This window comes from Thalassophryne amazonica, chromosome 14 (genome assembly GCF_902500255.1).
Source record: "Thalassophryne amazonica chromosome 14, fThaAma1.1, whole genome shotgun sequence".
Lineage (NCBI taxonomy): Eukaryota > Metazoa > Chordata > Actinopteri > Batrachoidiformes > Batrachoididae > Thalassophryne > Thalassophryne amazonica.
In genome coordinates, this window is record NC_047116.1 from 7,173,650 (window position 1) to 7,194,166 (window position 20,517).

Here is a 20,517-nt window from a genome sequence, read left to right on the forward strand (position 1 = left end):
TGTTTGTTGTGATTTGTTGCTATATACATGTGCTCTGATGTCACTGTTTATCTCCATAGAAACTACCCAAAGAATCTTTCATACAAACTGTTTAAAGGGACATTACAGTGTTGTGGTGGAAATTACGGCAATAGTGTGGAACAACTACATTTTGTTTAAAAAAGCACAACAGTTGTATGACATTGAATACCACAATTATGTTTTGATTATTTTACTGATATTTTATTCAGAGATATTTTAAAACATTAGAAAAACGTTTCTTTACCATTCATTTTCATCATTGAAGATCAAAAGTCTGGGTGTGGGACAAGCACAAAACGGCAATATTTGCATATAATGATGCTGAAAAAAGGTGAAAAAGTCATCATAGAGTACGAGAACAAATTTCTTAACACACTTTCATTGTAAAGATAACTATAAAAGTGTGAAATTTCCCCTTTTTTCTGTTTTTCATACAATATGATCAAAGGACATAAGTCCCCGTAGTCTAAGAATCATCCGAATATACAAGAAATGCTGTTGGCGCAGAGGACAGGAGGGTCGCCAACACGAATACAACTCCCATCTCTGGATGGAGCTGCACCTTAAACAGAGAGAAAAACAGAATCAGGCATCAGAAAAACAACAAATACTGTATAATTTGTCAGCATTAAACAACAAGAAAAACAGAAGAAATACTAAGGTGATCGCCGGCTGCTAGCCCTAAACTTCACTAAAAGACCCAGAATTTAGGTAAAGTTGATGCTGCGGCCCGCTCCAATTACTAATAAATGAATTAAAAGAGTAAAAAGCATAAAACAAAACTGTACCAGTATGCTAGTCATATGAAAGGGAATATAAGTGCATCTTAAGTCTGGACTTCAAAGTCTCCACAGAATCTGACTGTTTTATTGACCTAGGAAGATCATTCCACAGAACAGGGGCATGACAAGAGAAAGCTCTGTGACCCACAGACTTCTTATTCACCTTAGGGACACAAAGTAGTCCTGCACCCTGAGAACGTAAAGCCCGGGCCGGTACGTAAGGTTTAATTAGGTCAGCTAGGTAGGGAGGTGCCAGTCCATCAATAATTTTATAGGTTAGTAGCAGAACCTTAAAATCTGATCTCACTGGGACAGGAAGCCAGTGAAGGGATGCCAAAATGGTTGTAATGTGGTGGAACTTTCTGCTTCGTGTCAAAAGTCTGGCTGCAGCATTTTGAACCAATTGGAGACCCCTAATGCTAGACTGTGGTAAACCAGAAAATAGAACATTGCAGTAGTCCAGTCTAGAAGAGATAAATGCATGGATCAGGGTCTCAGCATCAGCCGTAGACAGGATGGGACGAATCTTCACTATATTTCGCAGGTGGAAGAAAGCAGTCCTAGTAATATTGCTAATGTGGAGGCCAAAGGACAACAAAGGATCAAAAATTACCCCAAGGTTCCTCACTTTGTCAGTGTGATGTATGACGCACGAGCTGAGGCTGAGCGTTAACCTGTCAAATTGATGCAGATGTCTCACTGGACCAAGAACCATCATTTCAGTCTTATCAGAGTTTAAAAGTAGGAAGTTTCTAGACATCCAACTTCTCACTACTGCAAGGCAATCTTCTAAGGATTTTATGTGAAAGAGATTACCAGCAGTTATCGGCATGTATAACTGAGTATCATCTGCATAGCAGTGAAAGATAATCCCAAAATGCCGCAATATGTGCCCAAGGGGTGCTATATAAAGGGGTAAAAGCAGGGTGCCTAAGACAGACCCCTGTGGAACCCCAAATTTCATGTCACTAAGATTAGAGGTAGTGTTACCGTACAAAACACAGTGAGAACAACTGATCAAGTATGAAGTCAGCCATGCAAGGGCACTCCCAGTAATCCAAAAATGATTTTCCAGTCTATCAAGTAGAATATGATGATCCACTGTATCAAATGCAGCACTGAGATCTAACAGCAGCAAACTGTAGTGGTGTCTGAATCCATTGTAACCGTCGACCTTTCACTTACTGGCTGTTAAACTCTTCCAGCAGAGGGCTAAGTGTGGAAAAAGAAGAAAGATTCAGTGTGCTTCTTTTCTTTTTTTAATCAGAAATCTTCAGACTGATAAAAAAGTAAAAAAAAAAATTGCTTGGCGAGATCATCTCCCATAAATCTGAGGATGTGCAGCCGAGCGATTCTTCAGGTCTTATGAAAACTCATTAAAGTGTTGTAGGTGATCGGCCCGACAGGTAAATTACACATCTACCAGCCCAGCATTCATCATAATCACATAAAGCTGCTTTTACTGCGAGTCAAAACCAAACCGGGTTCATTTTTCTGTCCCCGGCTCTGCCAGAGAGAACGAGAGGAAGAAGTATAGAGAATAAAAACACGGAGGGAGGAAAGAATGAAAGTCAGTCCAGAAGAAGAGAAACAGACATTAACGATTATTTTTAGCAACAATAAGCAACAAAGAACATCTGGTTGTAAATACCTTTAAGGTGACACACGGAACCTGAAACCGGGATTAAACTGCATTTCGATACAGATAAAATCCCAAATTATGAGTCGAACCTGCAGCTTCACAACTACAGCAGCACTTCAGAGTCCATTATTCAGCCAACATGGGGGGGGGGTCGTGTACAGGCAGGTCCTTCAATCTTCTTATCACCTAAAAACCTTCAACACTCAAAACTCTGCTTGGATCATTTTGTTTATGCTGCAATTTTATAGTTAATATTCCAAAAACATATTTTATTTATTCAATTTATATGCTCAGTGTAAAAGCTTAAAGTGTAAAAATAAATACCAGCAAAACTTTGCCTCCAGACATCTACATTAGCGGACTAGGAGCACTAACTAGTATCACCACATCATCATCATCATCATCTTCGTCGCAATTTCAGCAGCTTCAACACCATAGAAAAATGTTCATACTAATGGACTCTTGCACAACATGCTAAACGTTAACGTTTGATGTCAGTTAAACTCAAACAATAAAATTACAACTCAATCAATATTCAAATATTTGCATAATTGAATGTGCAGATAAGTGATGAGGGGCCCTATCTGGGTTATCCATGATGCAGAGTAAAAGTGCAGACAGTAAGACTCCAGGTGCAAAGAGGTTTTATTTACTTACCTAAATAATCACAGGTGTGTTTGGGGTGTAACAGGAAATAAACCAAACAGATAATCTTGTTTCATCACCTTTAAGAAGCGGGATGCGCGGGATCCTGGCACACTGCTATTTTCAAATGCAGACTCAAATGAGAGGTTTTCTGGAATACCACATGTCAACATGTGCGAGCCACCAAAGCTCCCTGAGTGAAACAGTGAAGCTGTAAGGTGAAGTGGTTGTTTTTATGTGATTCAATCGTTGTATTTATTTCAGTTATATTGTGTGAATGTGCATTGTGCAATCGCCTGTGTAAGCTGCATCTCACTATTGTGCCACATAAATAACAGAAAAACTGTTGGTCTAGGGTGCAATTGCTTCCTGCTGCCTCACAACACCTGACACACTCACAGTAAAATGGTGACCAAAAAAAATTGGTACATATTTTATCATATACACTTACTATGTGGACTTTGTACACATCCCACATATTTCCCACCGAGATACAGTGATGACGGCAGATTATCCCAGTGAAAATAAAAAGTGCTGAGTCATCTTTTCCTTATTATTGTGGATCTTTTCCTTATCATTGTGGTTTATCTATAGCTAAACCTAATCAAAATGCAAACATGCATTTCTCAGTCATGCACATGTATGTGGGAATTCATTAGCAAAATGCATGAACGACTGTCGTTTTTGACAGCTCTTGCTTGCCTCTACTGGTGGTTGGCTCTCACTGCGGTATTGTATCACTTCCTGTTCCGGAGCACAGCGGTGTTTTGCTGTATCTGTTAGCTGTTTAATCTGCGCAGTTAGATTGATCTAGTTACCTACATAACGATTTGTTTCACAGTGTAATCTTCACGTGTCTTAACTAAAGCACTCCCTCTGCTGAATCACCTCTAAATTATTTACACATTATTCACTTTGTGTGTTTTTAGGATTCCGCTAGCTTAGTGCAGCTACTAGCTCTTAGCCGGTTTAGCATGGCGGCTTCTCCTGTCTCTCCCGCACTTTTCTGCTCTGGGTGTGAAATGTTTAGTTATTCCTCGGCCTCCTTTAGCAGTAATGGTACTTGTAATAAGTGTAGCTTATTCGTAGCTTTGGAGGCCAGGCTGGGCGAATTGGAGACTCGGCTCCGCACCGTGGAAAATTCTACAGCTAGCCAGGCCCCTGTAGTCGGTGCGGACCAAGGTAGCTTAGCCGCCGTTAGTTTCCCTCTGGCAGATCCCGAGCAGCCGGGAAAGCAGGCCGACTGGGTGACTGTGAGGAGGAAGCGTAGTTCTAAACAGAAAGCAGGCCGACTGGGTGACTGTGAGGAGGAAGCGTAGTTCTAAACAGAAGCCCCGTGTACACTGCCAACCCGTTCACATTTCGAACTGTTTTTCCCCACTCGACGACACACCTGCCAAGGATCAAACTCTGGTTATTGGCGACTCTGTTTTGAGAAATGTGAAGTTAGCGACACCAGCAACCATAGTCAATTGTCTTCCGGGGGCCAGAGCAGGCGACAGTGAAGGAAATTTGAAACTGCTGGCTAAGGCTAAGCGTAAATTTGGTAAGATTGTAATTCACGTCGGCAGTAATGACACCCGGTTACGCCAATCGGAGGTCACTAAAATTAACATTGAATCGGTGTGTAACTTTGCAAAAACAATGGCGGACTCGTAGTTTTCGTAGTTTTTCTCTGGGCCCCTCCCCAATCGGACCGGGAGTGACATGTTTAGCCGCATGTTCTCCTTGAATTGCTGGCTGTCTGAGTGGTGTCCAAAAAATGAGGTGGGCTTCATAGATAATTGGCAAAGCTTCTGGGGAAAACCTGGTCTTGTTAGGAGAGACGGCATCCATCCCACTTTGGATGGAGCAGCTCTCATTTCTAGAAATCTGGCCAATTTTCTTAAATCCTCCAAACCGTGACTATCCAGGGTTGGGACCAGGAAGCAGAGTTGTAGTATTACACACCTCTCTGCAGCTTCTCTCCCCCGCCATCCCCTCATTACCCCATCCCCGTAGAGACGGTGCCTGCTCCCAGACTACCAATAACCAGCAAAAATCTATTTAAGCATAAAAATTCAAAAAGAAAAAATAATATAGCACCTTCAACTGCACCACAGACTAAAACAGTTAAATGTGGTCTATTAAACATTAGGTCTCTCTCTTCTAAGTCCCTGTTGGTAAATGATATAATAATTGATCAACATATTGATTTATTCTGCCTTACAGAAACCTGGTTACAGCAGGATGAATATGTTAGTTTAAATGAGTCAACACCCCAGAGTCACACTAACTGTCAGAATGCTCGTAGCACGGGCCGAGGCGGAGGATTAGCAGCAATCTTCCATTCCAGCTTATTAATTAATCAAAAACCCAGACAGAGCTTTAATTCATTTGAAAGCTTGACTCTTAGTCTTGTCCATCCAAATTGGAAGTCCCAAAAACCAGTTTTATTTGTTATTATCTATCGTCCACCTGGTCGTTACTGTGAGTTTCTCTGTGAATTTTCAGACCTTTTGTCTGACTTAGTGCTTAGCTCAGATAAGATAATTATAGTGGGCGATTTTAACATCCACACAGATGCTGAGAATGACAGCCTCAACACTGCATTTAATCTATTATTAGACTCAATTAGCTTTGCTCAAAATGTAAATAAGTCCACCCACCACTTTAATCATATCTTAGATCTTGTTCTGACTTATGGTATGGAAATTGAAGACTTAACAGTATTCCCTAAAAACTCCCTTCTGTCTGATCATTTCTTAATAACATTTACATTTACTCTGATGGACTACCCAGCAGTGGGGAATAAGTTTCATTACACTAGAAGTCTTTCATAAAGCGCTGTAACTAGGTTTAGGGATATGATTCCTTCTTTATGTTCTCTAATGCCATATACCAACACAGTGCAGAGTAGCTACCTAAACTCCGTAAGTGAGATAGAGTATCTCGTCAATAGTTTTACATCCTCATTGAAGACAACTTTGGATGCTGTAGCTCCTCTGAAAAAGAGAGCTTTAAATCAGAAGTGCCTGACTCCGTGGTATAACTCACAAACTCGCAGCTTAAAGCAGATAACCCGTAAGTTGGAGAGGAAATGGCGTCTCACTAATTTAGAAGATCTTCACTTAGCCTGGAAAAAGAGTCTGTTGCTCTATAAAAAAGCCCTCCGTAAAGCTAGGACATCTTACTACTCATCACTAATTGAAGAAAATAAGAACAACCCCAGGTTTCTTTTCAGCACTGTAGCCAGGCTGACAAAGAGTCAGAGCTCTATTGAGCCGAGTATTCCTTTAACTAGTAATGACTTCATGACTTTCTTTGCTAATAAAATTTTAATTATTAGAGAAAAAATTACTCATAACCATCCCAAAGACGTATCATTATCTTTGGCTGCTTTCAGTGATGCCGGTATTTGGTTAGACTCTTTCTCTCAGATTGTTCTGTCTGAGTTATTTTCATTAGTTACTTCATCCAAACCATCAACATGTCTATTAGACCCCATTCCTACCAGGCTGCTCAAGGAAGCCCTACCATTATTTAATGCTTTGATCTTAAATATGATCAATCTATCTTTATTAGTTGGCTATGTACCACAGACTTTTAAGGTGGCAGTAATTAAACCATTACTTAAAAAGCCATCACTTGACCCAGCTATCTTAGCTAATTATAGGCCAATCTCCAACCTTCCTTCTCTCTCAAAAATTCTTGAAAGGGTAGTTGTAAAACAGCTAACTGATCATCTGCAGAGGAATGGTCTATTTGAAGAGTTTCAGTCAGGTTTTAGAATTCATCATAGTACAGAAACAGCATTAGTGAAGGTTACAAATGATCTTCTTATGGCCTCAGACAGTGGACTCATCTCTGTGCTTGTTCTGTTAGACCTCAGTGCTGCTTTTGATACTGTTGACCATAAAATTTTATTAGAGATTAGAGCATGCCATAGGTATTAAAGGCACTGCGCTGCGGTGGTTTGAATCATATTTATCTAATAGATTACAATTTGTTCATGTAAATGGGGAATCTTCTTCACAGACTAAGGTTAATTATGGAGTTCCACAAGGTTCTGTGCTAGGACCAATTTTATTCAATTTATACATGCTTCCCTTAGGCAGTATTATTAGACAGCATTGCTTAAATTTTCATTGTTACGCAGATGATACCCAGCTTTATCTATCCATGAAGCCAGAGGACACACACCAATTAGCTAAACTGCAGGATTGTCTTGCAGACATAAAGACATGGATGACCTCTAATTTCGTGCTTTTAAACTCAGATAAAACTTAAGTTATTGTACTTGGCCCCACAAATCTTAGAAACATGGTGTCTAACCAGATCCTTACTCTGGATGGCATTACCCTGACCTCTAGTAATACTGTGAGAAATCTTGGAGTCATTTTTGATCAGGATATGTCATTCAATGCGCATATTAAACAAATATGTAGGACTGCTTTTTTGCATTTACGCAATATCTCTAAAATTAGAAAGGTCTTGTCTCAGAGTGATGCTGAAAAACTAATTCATGCATTTATTTCCTCTAGGCTGGACTATTGTAATTCATTATTATCAGGTTGTCCTAAAAGTTCCCTGAAAAGCCTTCAGTTAATTCAAAATGCTGCAGCTAGAGTACTGACAGGGACTAGAAGGAGAGAGCATATCTCACCCATATTGGCCTCTCTTCATTGGCTTCCTGTTAATTCTAGAATAGAATTTAAAATTCTTCTTCTTACTTATAAGGTTTTGAATAATCAGGTCCCATCTTATCTTAGGGACCTCATAGTACCATATCACCCCAATAGAGCGCTTCGCTCTCAGACTGCAGGCTTACTTGTAGTTCCTAGGGTTTGTAAGAGTAGAATGGGAGGCAGAGCCTTCAGCTTTCAGGCTCCTCTCCTGTGGAACCAGCTCCCAATTCAGATCAGGGAGACAGACACCCTCTCTACTTTTAAGATTAGGCTTAAAACTTTCCTTTTTGCTAAAGCTTATAGTTAGGGCTGGATCAGGTGACCCTGAACCACCCCTTAGTTATGCTGCTATAGACTTAGACTGCTGGGGGGTTCCCATGATGCACTGAGTGTTTCTTTCTCTTTTTGCTCTGTATGCACCACTCTGCATTTAATCATTAGTGATTGATCTCTGCTCCCCTCCACAGCATGTCTTTTTCCTGGTTCTCTCCCTCAGCCCCAACCAGTCCCAGCAGAAGACTGCCCCTCCCTGAGCCTGGTTCTGCTGGAGGTTTCTTCCTGTTAAAAGGGAGTTTTTCCTTCCCACTGTAGCCAAGTGCTTGCTCACAGGGGGTCGTTTTGACCGTTGGGGTTTTTACGTAATTATTGTATGGCCTTGCCTTACAATATAAAGCGCCTTGGGGCAACTGTTTGTTGTGATTTGGCGCCATATAAATTAAATTGATTGATTGATTGATGAAATGTAGCGGTTAACATTTCATTTCATGTCAAACAAAATGTGCCATGATAGCACGCTAACGGGTGCACAAATAAGCAAAGTGCCATGGCTATGGTCACTGGAAAACTACACTCGCATCACACCATGTGCTGCGTTACGCCAGATGAAAGACAGATCCCCAAATGTCCAAGCACTGAGCCTTGCAGAAAAACTTTTTTTTTTTTTTTTTTTTTGGTTGCTTTTCTAATGCAAATATAGAGGCTGCTATAATTGAAGATTTCAGTTAAAAGAGTTCAGGATGTTCTGTTTAGAAAACAAAAACATGATGCTTTTATTTCTTGGGAGATGCCAGACGTCTCAAACCCACCTGCATGCAAAGCAAAAATATTTGCGCTTCTTTCATGAGCAATGTCAGGTAAAAAAAATAATAATTCTGCGTGTAATTTGCTTTTTATGTCCACACTTATTTTTCTTTTTCATGCTCTAAATGTCCCTGAGTGTGTTTTAAAGTGGGCAGAGAGCTACAGCCGATGGCTGAGGCGGAATCTAACCTGCATCATTTTAATAACATCATGTCATCATTTTAATAATCTGAATTATAATCTGGAATCGGGTTCCTGTGTCCCTCCTTCCTCCAGTCTTTAGCTTCCCTCTGTTAAATCCAAGCATTCAATTATTCTGTGCTTAACACAAAAACTCAACAAATCTCCCTGCATGCTCATTTAATAAACTCCCACAATGCAACACTCGCACAACAAGTCTTTATCCAGAGAAAGACACCAGCTGAAAGCTCAGACAAATCCTCAAGTCTCACAAAAAACAATTTGGCAAAAGAATCCAAGGTGAGAGAAAAAACTAAAGTGACGTGCAAAGAGCTTCGTGTATGTTTGACACTGGTACAGGTGAAAATATCAAGCGAGCGTGTCGAGTTCGGAGCTCAGACTCACTGGCTTCTGAGACATTTCTGGATTTACATTGGACTTTGTGGGACAGATTTGTGTTCTACGTCCTCAAATAGTGTTCAATGTCAGGAATGAGAGCAAAACTAAAGTATTTCATCCAGATGTGGATTTTTCCAGCCCCGCCCTCTTTAGTAAAGCGTCAGACTGCTGCGGATCTCAGATCTACGTGGTTCACATCAACATCAACCCATTTGTTCTTCACGATTTTTCAATCTCAGATAAACTCATTAAAATGTACCTGAAAGATGTCGTGTGCGGAATTCAGCCAAGTCAACTAAAAACTCAATCAGGGGCCATTAAACTCCTCCCACAGGACGGACAGAAAAATTATAGGGTATACACGGTGGTGGGCACAAATAACCTAAAAATTAACTTCGATAACAGATAATCAGATAACTGAAAAGTTATCTTTGATAAAAGATAAAACCATAACCCACCCAAAAATGTATCGGAGGTTACAGATAACCGATGAATTCGAATATTGTCTCTGGTACATTTGCAACTATTAATAAACTGAATTTGAGTTTTAACACCACAATCGCAATTCCATTTTTTTAATTTGTAAAAATAGGCATTTTTACGGAGCCCTGGAAGTGTCATCGCAAAATGTTTTACATGTGGAGAGAATGTGTGCACGTTTTATTTGTATATTGTGCGCACGTTTTACTATACACACACAATATGTAAAACGTGCACTCAATATTGTCTTGACACATAAATGTTGGCTATTAGCCAACAAACCAGCAGACAGTGTAATACATTTCCCCATTAGAAATGGATTTGGTCAGAGTATCATCATGGTTTGGGTGCACAAGGACATACAGAGAACTCCAGCTGCCCAGCATGTCATCACCTGGAGTTTAAGCATATTAAAAAGGATGCTGAGGAAAACATGTGCACAAATTATCATGACGAGGAAAACGTGCACACGTTTTATTAATTTGTGGGCTCAATTAAAGGAAAACGTGCGCACAAATTATCATGGCAAGAAAAAAATATCACTTTAAGTGACCGCTCCCGGGTTCCGTAGCCCAGCTTCAGGGCCAATACTGCCATGAACACTACTGGCCAGTAGATGGCAGTAGAGACCTTGAAAACTTGCCAAAACAAAATTCCAGATAATCCGAGTCTGCTACATTTAAGATGCGTGGAATTTAATAAACGCAGATACAATAACAACATCTATAAAGCCAGAGAATACGAGAGCTGTCAATAAAGTAACGGTCCTTTTTATTTTTTTCAAAAACTATATGGATTTCATTCATATGTTTTTACGTCAGACATGCTTGAACCCTCGTGCGCATGCGTGAGTTTTTCCACGCCTGTCGGTGACGTCATTCGCCTGTGAGCACTCCTTGTGGGAGGAGTCATCCAGCCCCTCGTCGGAATTCCTTTGTCTGAGAAGTTGCTGAGAGACTGGCGCTTTGTTTGATCAAAATTTTTTCTAAACCTGTGAGACACATCGAAGTGGACACGGTTCGAAAAATTAAGCTGGTTTTCAGTGAAAATTTTAACGGCTGATGAGAGATTTTGAGGTGATTCTGTCGCTTTAAGGACTTCCCACGGTGCGAGACGTCACGCAGCGCTCTCAGGCGGCGTCGTCAGCCTGTTCAAGCTGAAAACCTCCACATTTCAGGTTCTATTGATCCAGGACGTCGTGAGAGAACAGAGAAGTTTCAGAAGAAGTCGGTTTCAGCATTTTATCCGGATATTCCACTGTTAAAGGAGATTTTTTTAATGAAAGACATGCGGACGGGTCCGCGCGTCGGGACGCAGCCGCCACAATGCTCCGCCACAGGAAAAACACCTCTGTTGGAAGCCTTAAGGACAAGTTGGAACATGTCCTGCTGTTAAACAATTTCTCATATACTCACTCCACTGAAAGCCATCAAAAGCCGCCTGGATTTTACAAATGGTTATCAACACGGAGGTGTTTTTCCTGTGCCGCCGCACCGCGTCGGCTGCATCCCGACGCGCGGACCCGTCCGCACGTCTTTCATTAAAAAAATCTCCTTTAACAGTGGAATATCCAGATAAAATGCTGAAACCGACTTCTTCTGAAACTTCTCTGTTCTCTCACGACGTCCTGGATCAATAGAGCCTGAAATGTGGAGGTTTTAAGCTTGAACAGGCTGATGACGCCGCCTGAGAGCGCTGCGCGACGTCTCGCACCGTGAAAAGTCCTTAAAGCGACAGAATCACCTCAAAATCTCTCATCAGCCGTTAAAATTTTCACTGAAAACCAGCTTAATTTTTCGAACCGTGTCCACTTCGATGTGTCTCACAGGTTTAGAAAAAATTTTGATCAAACAAAGCGCCAGTCTCTCAGCAACTTCTCAGACAAAGGAATTCCGACGAGGGGCTGGACGACTCCTCCCACAAGGAGTGCTCACAGGCGAATGACGTCACCGACAGGCGTGGAAAAACTCACGCATGCGCACGAGGGTTCAAGCATGTCTGACGTAAAAACATATGAATGACATCCATATAGTTTTTGAAAAAAATAAAAAGGACCGTTACTTTATTGACAGCCCTCGTATATTCACGAGAGTTTTAGGCACTAGAGTTTAATACTGTTGTCTGTAGAGCCTGATCAGAGTGTTTCAAATGCATTTCTCATGAAAATTCAGTAAGGTATATCTTATATATTATATTCCAATTCTAAGATGGAACTATGCTAGTATATAAAGGTATATCTAAATATCTAAAAGGGAGAGTAAAACAGGAGAGTAGAAAAGAGTAGAGTAGAGCGACTTAGGTGCCTGGTCTTGAGAACCAGGGATGGTAGGTTGAAAAGCTTTTTTTTTTCCATGGGAACTCTCCCTACCCACCCAAGCAGCTCAAGAAAAAAGTCTATATAATATAATAAGTAATAAGACATAAGAAGGACAAGACATCACAGGAGAAGATTGTAGTAAAGGTAATTTAGTATGTAGACTAGTAGTAAAATTAAATATAGTTAGTAGGCTAAGATATAAATCTGGTATATTATTATAGAAACAGAAGCTATGAGTGTATGAGTGTTTTGATATCTATCTGAAGTAACTCTGTTAGCATGCTATAGGAAAATAAAAAGTATAATCATTATACTATCAAATGGAAACCTAAGAACTTAGGTACTAAGAACTTCGTCACCATCTATAGGCTGATGAGAGCATTTCAGGGCTTCTGGTACATTTCCTACTTGAAACCCAAAATTCAGCAAAGGTGCTTTTTATCAATAACAGAAATGAACTCCCAGCATTAATGTCTAAGATTTTTTTTACAGTTCTTGAATTTTAAGATACAAAGCATACAGTTGTGAAAAACCACATAGTGTATTTTAAATGTTGATGCCAGTAAAAAACAAACAAAAAAACACACTCACAAAGAAAAAACTAAAACTATTTCAGTATGACTGCCAAGATAGCTGCTGTGGTTGCTAACAAGAATCCCTTAAAAAAATAAAGTAAATGAGACAGAACATTGGACACAGACACTCATCTTGATACTTGTTGTCGATGTTTTTCTCTGAGACACAAAGACTCTAAAAACAGCTGCTGAGCATCTAAATTTAGCCGAGGAGACGCGCAGGAGGAGGTTTGACGCTGCGCCTCCCTGAAGGTGAACGGATCCGTGACTTCATCTCTCATTCACCTCAAAACCTCCTTCACACGCACAGAGCGGAAAAACACAAACTATCTCAACAATCAATCAATCAATCAATCAACCTTTTTTTATATAGCGCCAAATCACAACAAACAGTTGCCCCAAGGCACTTTATATTGTAAGGCAAGGCCACACAATAATTATGAAAAACCCCAACGGTCAAAACGACCCCCTGTGAGCAAGCACCTGGCTACAGTGGGAAGGAAAAACTCCCTTTTAACAGGAAGAAACCTCCAGCAGAACCAGGCTCAGGGAGGGGCAGTCTTCTGCTGAGACTGGCTGGGGCCGAGGGAAAGAACCAGGAAAAAGACATGCTGTGGAAGGGGGGCAGAGATCGATCACTAATGATTAAATGCGGAGTGATGCATACAGAGCAAAAAGAGAAAGAAACAGTGCATCATGGGAACCCCCCCACAGTCTACGTCTAAAGCAGCATAACCAAGGGATAGTCCAGGGTCACCTGATCCAGCCCTAACTATAAGCCTTAGCAAAAAGGAAAGTTTTAAGCCTAATCTTAAAAGTAGAGAGGGTGTCTGTCTCCCTGATCTGAATTGGGAGCTGGTTCCACAGGAGAGGAGCCTGAAAGCTGAAGGCTCTGCCTCCCATTCTACTCCTACAAACCCTAGGAACTACAAGTAAGCCTGCAGTCTGAGAGCGAAGCGCTCTAATGGGGTAATATGGTACTACGAGGTCCCTAAGATAAGATGGGACCTGATTATTCAAAACCTTATAAGTAAGAAGAAGAATTTTAAATTCTATTCTAGAATTAACAGGAAGCCAATGAAGAGAGGCCAACACAGGTGAGATATGCTCTCTCCTGCTAGTCCCCGTCAGCACTCTAGCTGCAGCATTTTGAATCAACTGAAGGCTTTTTAGGGAACTTTTAGGACAACCTGATAATAATGAATTACAATAGTCCAGCCTAGAGGAAATAAATGCATGAATTAGTTTTTCAGCATCACTCTGAGACAAGACCTTTCTGATTTTAGAGATATTGCGTAAATGCAAAAAGGCAGTCCTACATATTTGTTTAATATGCGCTTTGAATGACATATCCTGATCAAAAATGACTCCAAGATTTCTCACAGTATTACTAGAGGTCAGGGAAATGCCATCCAGAGTAAAGATCTGGTTAGAGACCATGCTTCTAAGATTTGTGGGGCCAAGTACAATAACTTCAGTTTTATCTGAGTTTAAAAGCAGGAAATTAGAGGTCATCCATGTCTTTATGTCTGTAAGACAATCCTGCAGTTTAGCTAATTGGTGTGTGTCCTCTGGTTTCATGGATAGATAAAGCTGGGTATCATCTGCGTAACAATGAAAATTTAAGCAATACCGTCTAATAATACTGCCTAAGGGAAGCATGTATAAAGTGAATAAAATTGGTCCTAGCACAGAACCTTGTGGAACTCCATAATTAACTTTAGTCCGTGAAGAAGATTCCCCATTTACATGAACAAACTGTAATCTATTAGACAAATATGATTCAAACCACCGCAGCGCAGTGCCCTTAATACCTATGACATGCTCTAATCTCTGTAATAGAATTTTATGGTCAACAGTATCAAAAGCAGCACTGAGGTCCAACAGAACAAGCACAGAGATAAGTCCACTGTCCGAAGCCATAAGAAGATCATTTGTAACCTTCACTAATGCTGTTTCTGTACTATGATGAATTCTAAAACCTGACTGAACCTCTTCAAATAGACCATTCCTCTGCAGGTGATCAGTTAGCTGTTTTACAACTACCCTCTCAAGAATCTTTGAGAGAAAAGGAAGGTTGGAGATTGGCCTATAATTAGCTAAGATAGCTGGGTCAAGTGATGGCTTTTTAAGTAATGGTTTAATTACTGCCACCTTAAAAGCCTGTGGTACATAGCCAACTAACAAAGATAAGTTGATCATATTTAAGATTGAAGCATTAAATAATGGTAGGACTTCCTTGAGCAGCCTGGCAGGAATGGGGTCTAATAAACATGTTGATGGTTTGGATGAAGTAACTAATGGAAATAACTCAGACAGAACAATCGGAGAGAAAGAGTCTAACCAAATACCGGCATCACTGAAAGCAGCCAAAGATAACGATACATCTTTGGGATGATTATGAGTAATTTTTTCTCTAATAGTCAAAATTTTGTTAGCAAAGAAAGTCATGAAGTCATTACTAGTTAAAGTTAATGGAATACTCAGCTCAATAGAGCTCTGACTCTTTGTCAGCCTGGCTACAGTGCTGAAGAGAAACCTGGGGTTGTTCTTATTTTCTTCAATTAGTGATGAGTAGAAAGATGTCCTAGCTTTACGGAGGGCTTTTTTATAGAGCAACAAACTCTTTTTCCAGGCTAAGTGAAGATCTTCTAAATTAGTGAGACGCCATTTCCTCTCCAACTTACGGGTTATCTGCTTTAAGCTACGAGTTTGTGAGTTATACCACGGAGTCAGACACTTCTGATTTAAAGCTCTCTTTTTCAGAGGAGCTACAGCATCCAAAGTTGTCTTCAATGAGGATGTAAAACTATTGAGGAGATACTCTATCTCCCTTACAGAGTTTAGGTAGCTACTCTGCTCTGTGTTGGTATATGACATTAGAGAACATAAAGAAGGAATCATATCCTTAAACCTAGTTACAGCGCTTTCTGAAAGACTTCTAGTGTAATGAAACTTATTCCCCACTGCAGGGTAGTCCATCAGGGTAAATGTAAATGTTATTAAAAAATGATCAGACAGAAGGGAGTTTTCAGGGAATACTGTTAAGTCTTCTATTTCCATACCATAAGTCAAAACAAGATCTAAGATATGATTAAAGTGGTGGGTGGACTCATTTACTTTTTGAGCAAAGCCAATAGAGTCTAATAATAGATTAAATGCAGTGTTGAGGCTGTCATTCTCAGCATCTGTGTGGATGTTAAAATCGCCCACTATAATTATCTTATCTGAGCTAAGCACTAAGTCAGACAAAAGGTCTGAAAATTCACAGAGAAACTCACAGTAACGACCAGGTGGACGATAGATAATAACAAATAAAACTGGTTTTTGGGACTTCCAATTTGGATGGAAGTCCAAATGCCAAAAGTCTGGAGTTTACTGCACAAATGAGAAAATTATTATTACTTTGGAACCACCGGCTGTGATTTAAACGTGCAGGTTCCTGGGAGCGGCTGTGATTTAAACGTGCAGGTTCCTGGGAGCGGCTGTGATTTAAACGTGCAGGTTCCTGGGAGCGGCTGTGATTTAAACGTGCAGGTTCCTGGGAGCGGCTGTGATTTAAACGTGCAGGTTCCTGAGAGCGGCTGTGATTTAAACGTGCAGGTTCCTGAGAGCGGCTGTGATTTAAACGTGCAGGTTCCTGAGAGCGGCTGTGATTTAAACGTGCAGGTTACTGGGAGCGGCTGTGATTTAAACGTGCAGGTTCCTGAGAGCGGCTGTGATTTAAACGTGCAGGTTACTGGGAGCGGCTGTGATTTAAACGTGCAGGTTCCTGAGAGCGGCTGTGATTTAAACGTGCAGCTCCTGGGAGCGGCTGTGATTTAAGTGTGCAGGTTCCTGGGAGCGGCTGTGATTTAAACGTGCAGGTTCCTGGGAGCGGCTGTGATTTAAACGTGCAGGTTCCTGAGAGCGGCTGTGATTTAAATGTGCAGGTTCCTGGGAGCGGCTGTGATTTAAGTGTGCAGGTTCCTGGGAGCGGCTGCGATTTAAGCCTGCATGTGTTGGAGTTATTGGTGGAGAATTTGTGAACTTACACAATGAGTCACTCACTAATTCAATCAGTGACTCACTGACTGACTCGCTCACAGACTCGTTGACTGACTCCATTAATCCCGCGCGCGGCTCACTAATCACAGGGAACATAGTTTGTGAAAAGCTGCTGCAGATAGTGGGCGTGGCCTGCAATCAGTAGCTAATTAGTTTTACCCAAAGCTTGTGACCACAGGTGCCAAAAATAATGAAATAAAATAAATGCAGAGTCGCGCTCGAGGAGCATTCGGTACCTGAAACCAGCTGCTGGCTGCTGATGCCCACCGGCACGATGCCCAGGTTGTTCATGGCCGTGGCCCAGGCTCTGTGATCCGTGACAGGCACACCCAGGTGGTTGTGTTCAGCTCCCAGGCTGCCGACACCATCAGCTGCTGTGCAGAGAAGAAGTGACGTGAAGTTGGAGGTGAATCGGACGTCAGAGAGAAGGAACTTCTCAAGACTGTTTTAAAACCTGAAGCCATTTCGGTGATGTGATGTTTGGTTTAAAGCAGTAAAATGTTTTAGTGTTATTTCAGCTTTGTTCAGACTGCCAGTCAAAATCTGATTCATGAGCATATCGGATTTGAATCTTATCACATATTGATAAGTCTAAACAGTCAAAATCAGTTTCATGACTCATTTGTAGGTGGTCTGAAATGTAATTCAAATCACGTTTTTCTACAAATCCGTTTCTGGTCTGACTGCACTGATCGGATTCCAGCTGTGTGTTTTCTTACTTCTGTGACTTGACACCATGTGAAGTTCATGTTTACGTCATGCACGTTTGAAGCTCTTGAAAGCAGATCTGTCAATGCGCAGAACGGATCCGGCCATTAATGAGCAGCTACAGAAGCCAACCATGGGAAACTTGGTCCACATCACCATATGGTGAATAACCATGGCCATTTCACTGCACTCCATTCTGGTTTGTTTATGCCAGCACCAGACCCGCTCTGCACATGTGCGTACAATGTCCACTGCTTCTGCTTCAAGGCGTCATGTCATTGTTATAGCAACCGATGTGGATAAGATAGAAAAGGCGGATTGCCACATGGATACAGAAATCGGATCTGGTCACTTGCTATATATAATGTGGACTGTCAATCAGTGAGATCAGATTGGAATCAGATATATAATAAGTCAAATTTGAGCAAGCAGTCTGATCAAAGCCTTTGAAGGAGATGTTCCTTAGATCCAGCAACAAGGGTCTAAGCTTTAGTGGAGATCCTTTCATTGTGAGAGTTAAAAAAAGAGATTAAGGAAAACTAGCTGACTCCAAAGCCTAGTCCTCCAGAGCAGGTACACCACTGGAGTGAAGTTTGGAAAAGTAATTAATTCCTGTCAAACTTTCAGCCTCCTCGACTCAACCTGCACTCAACTCAGGACAGCCGGCGTAACTCAATGCAACTCCAGATTAACTTGAGGAGTAACCTCTACAGTCAACAATTTCAATTTTCAATTCATTTTAGTTTAAACTGCTCCAAACAAAGCAACAAAGCTGCCTCAAGGCGCTTCACACTAGTAAGGTCTAACATACCAACCCCTAGAGCAAGCACACAGGTGACAGTGGTAGGGAAAAACGCCCTCTGATGATATTGAGGAAGAAACCTCAAGCAGACCAAACTCAAAGGGGTGAGGTCATTCTACCAAAAAGGGTTAAAATACAGAACACAACAGCAATTGATGAGTCCATGTAGGTGTCCAGTCCACCTTGGGGGATCATCGAGCCACTCAACCTGAGGAGTAACCCCTCACTCAACCCGAACACTAACCCCTCACTCTACCCCCCCGAGGAGTAACCCTCACTCAAACCAAGAAGTAACCCCTCACTAACCTCAAAGAGTAACCCCTCACTCAACCCGAGAAGTCACTAAACTCAAAGAGTAACCCCTCACTCAACTTGAGGAGTAACCCCTCACTAAACTCAAAGAGTAACACCTTATTCAACCCGAGGAGTCACAAAACTCAAAGAGTAACCCCTCACTCAACCCGAGGAGTGACTAAACTCATCACTAAACTCAAAGAGTAACCCCTCACTCAACCCGAGGAGTGACTAAACTCATCACTAAACTCAAAGAGTAACCCCTCACTCAACCCGAGGAGTGACTAAACTCATCACTAAACTCAAAGAGTAACCCCTCACTCAACCCGAGGAGTGACTAAACTCATCACTAAACTCAAAGAGTAACCCCTCACTCAACCCGAGGAGTGACTAAACTCATCACTAAACTCAAAGAGTAACCCCTCACTCAACTTGAGGAGTAACCCCTCACTAAACTCAAAGAGTAACACCTCACTCAACCCAAGCAGTCACTAAACTCAAAGAGTAACCCCTCACCTAACCCGAGGGATAACACCTTATTCAACCCGAGGAGTCACAAAACTCAAAGAGTAACCCCTCACTCCACCCAAGGAGTGACTTAACTCATCACTAAACTCAAAGAGTAGCCCCTCACTCAACCAGGGGAGTGACTTAACTCATCACTAAACTCAAACAGTAACCCCTCACACAACCCGAGGAGTAACCCCTCACTAAACTCAAAGAGTAGCCCCTCACTCAACCCGGGGAGTGACTTAACTCATCACTAAACTCAAACGGTAACCCCTCACTAAACTCAAAGAGTAACCCCTCACTCAACCCGAGGAGTGACTTAACTCATCACTAAACTCAAACAGTAACCCCTCACTCAACCCAAGGAGTGACTTAACTCATCACTAAACTCAAACAGTAACCCCTCACACAACCCGAGGACTCACCCCTCACTAAACCCAAAGAGTAACCCCTCTCTCAACCCAAGGAGTGACTAAACTCATCACTAACGTCAAAGTGTAACCCCTCACTCAACCCGAGGAGTGACTAAACTCATCACTAAACTCAAAGTGTAACCCCTCACTAAACTCAAAGGCTAACCCCTCAGTCAACCCAAGGAATCACGAAACGCAAAGATTAACCCCTCACTCAACCCGAGGAGTAACCCCTCACTAAACTCAAAGATTAACCCCCTCACTCAACCCAAGGAGTAACACCTCACTAAACTAACCCCCTCACTCAACCCGAAGAGTGACTACACTCATCACTAAACTCAAAGAATAACCCCATACTCAAGTACAGACTTGCTTTATGAAATCACAAAGAGCTACAATTCCACAAGCACACAATTTGTGTTCTTACTTATTATTTATTCATCTTTTATAAAATCTCTACTTATGTTACATTTCATCATCTCTGTTTCGTACCGCTGGCCATAGCAGGTCTTTTCTTCTCTCCAGTCTCTGAAGACCTCTCATCAGATCCTTCTTCTGGCTGATGGAGGGATGAAGGTATGGATGAATGGATGAGTGAACAAATGTCTCATCCAGTCAAAATGACACCGATATCCCACCTGCAACACAAGATGAGCGACGGTTTGGAACAAATCAAACGCAAATCACTCGAGAGCGACGAGAAATCAGCGAGCCAAGTGTTGATGTAAAAAACAAGAAATTCTCACATAATTAACAAACAAACGTTCAACTTTTAACACCCACTGACGCAACGTTTCAGCTGCAGCCTGTGATGTTTAAAAAACAGGAACACACACACACACACACACACACACACACACACACACACACACACACACACACACACACACACACACACACACACACACACACACACACAAGGACATTTTATGAGCTTTCGTTGGTGTGTTTGGCA

The 20,517-nt window shown here is 41.5% G+C and overlaps 1 protein-coding gene across 2 annotated transcripts in view; it reads right to left on the bottom strand.

Moving 5' to 3' along the window:
• enox1 (ecto-NOX disulfide-thiol exchanger 1) overlaps positions 1-20,200 on the bottom strand; it is a 60,320-nt gene extending 40,120 nt beyond the window's left edge. Inside the window, exons 1-2 of one of the 2 annotated variants that reach the window (XM_034186268.1) lie at positions 20,055-20,200; positions 17,072-17,209 (exon numbers count right to left, since the gene is read on the bottom strand). In XM_034186268.1, the coding sequence (XP_034042159.1) occupies positions 17,072-17,209; positions 20,055-20,064 (148 nt within the window). In that variant the 5' untranslated portion in view covers positions 20,065-20,200. The remainder of the gene's footprint in view (positions 1-17,071; positions 17,210-20,054) is intronic. The other variant, XM_034186269.1, reaches the window with a different exon arrangement.
• Between the last annotated feature and the right edge of the window lie 317 nt (positions 20,201-20,517).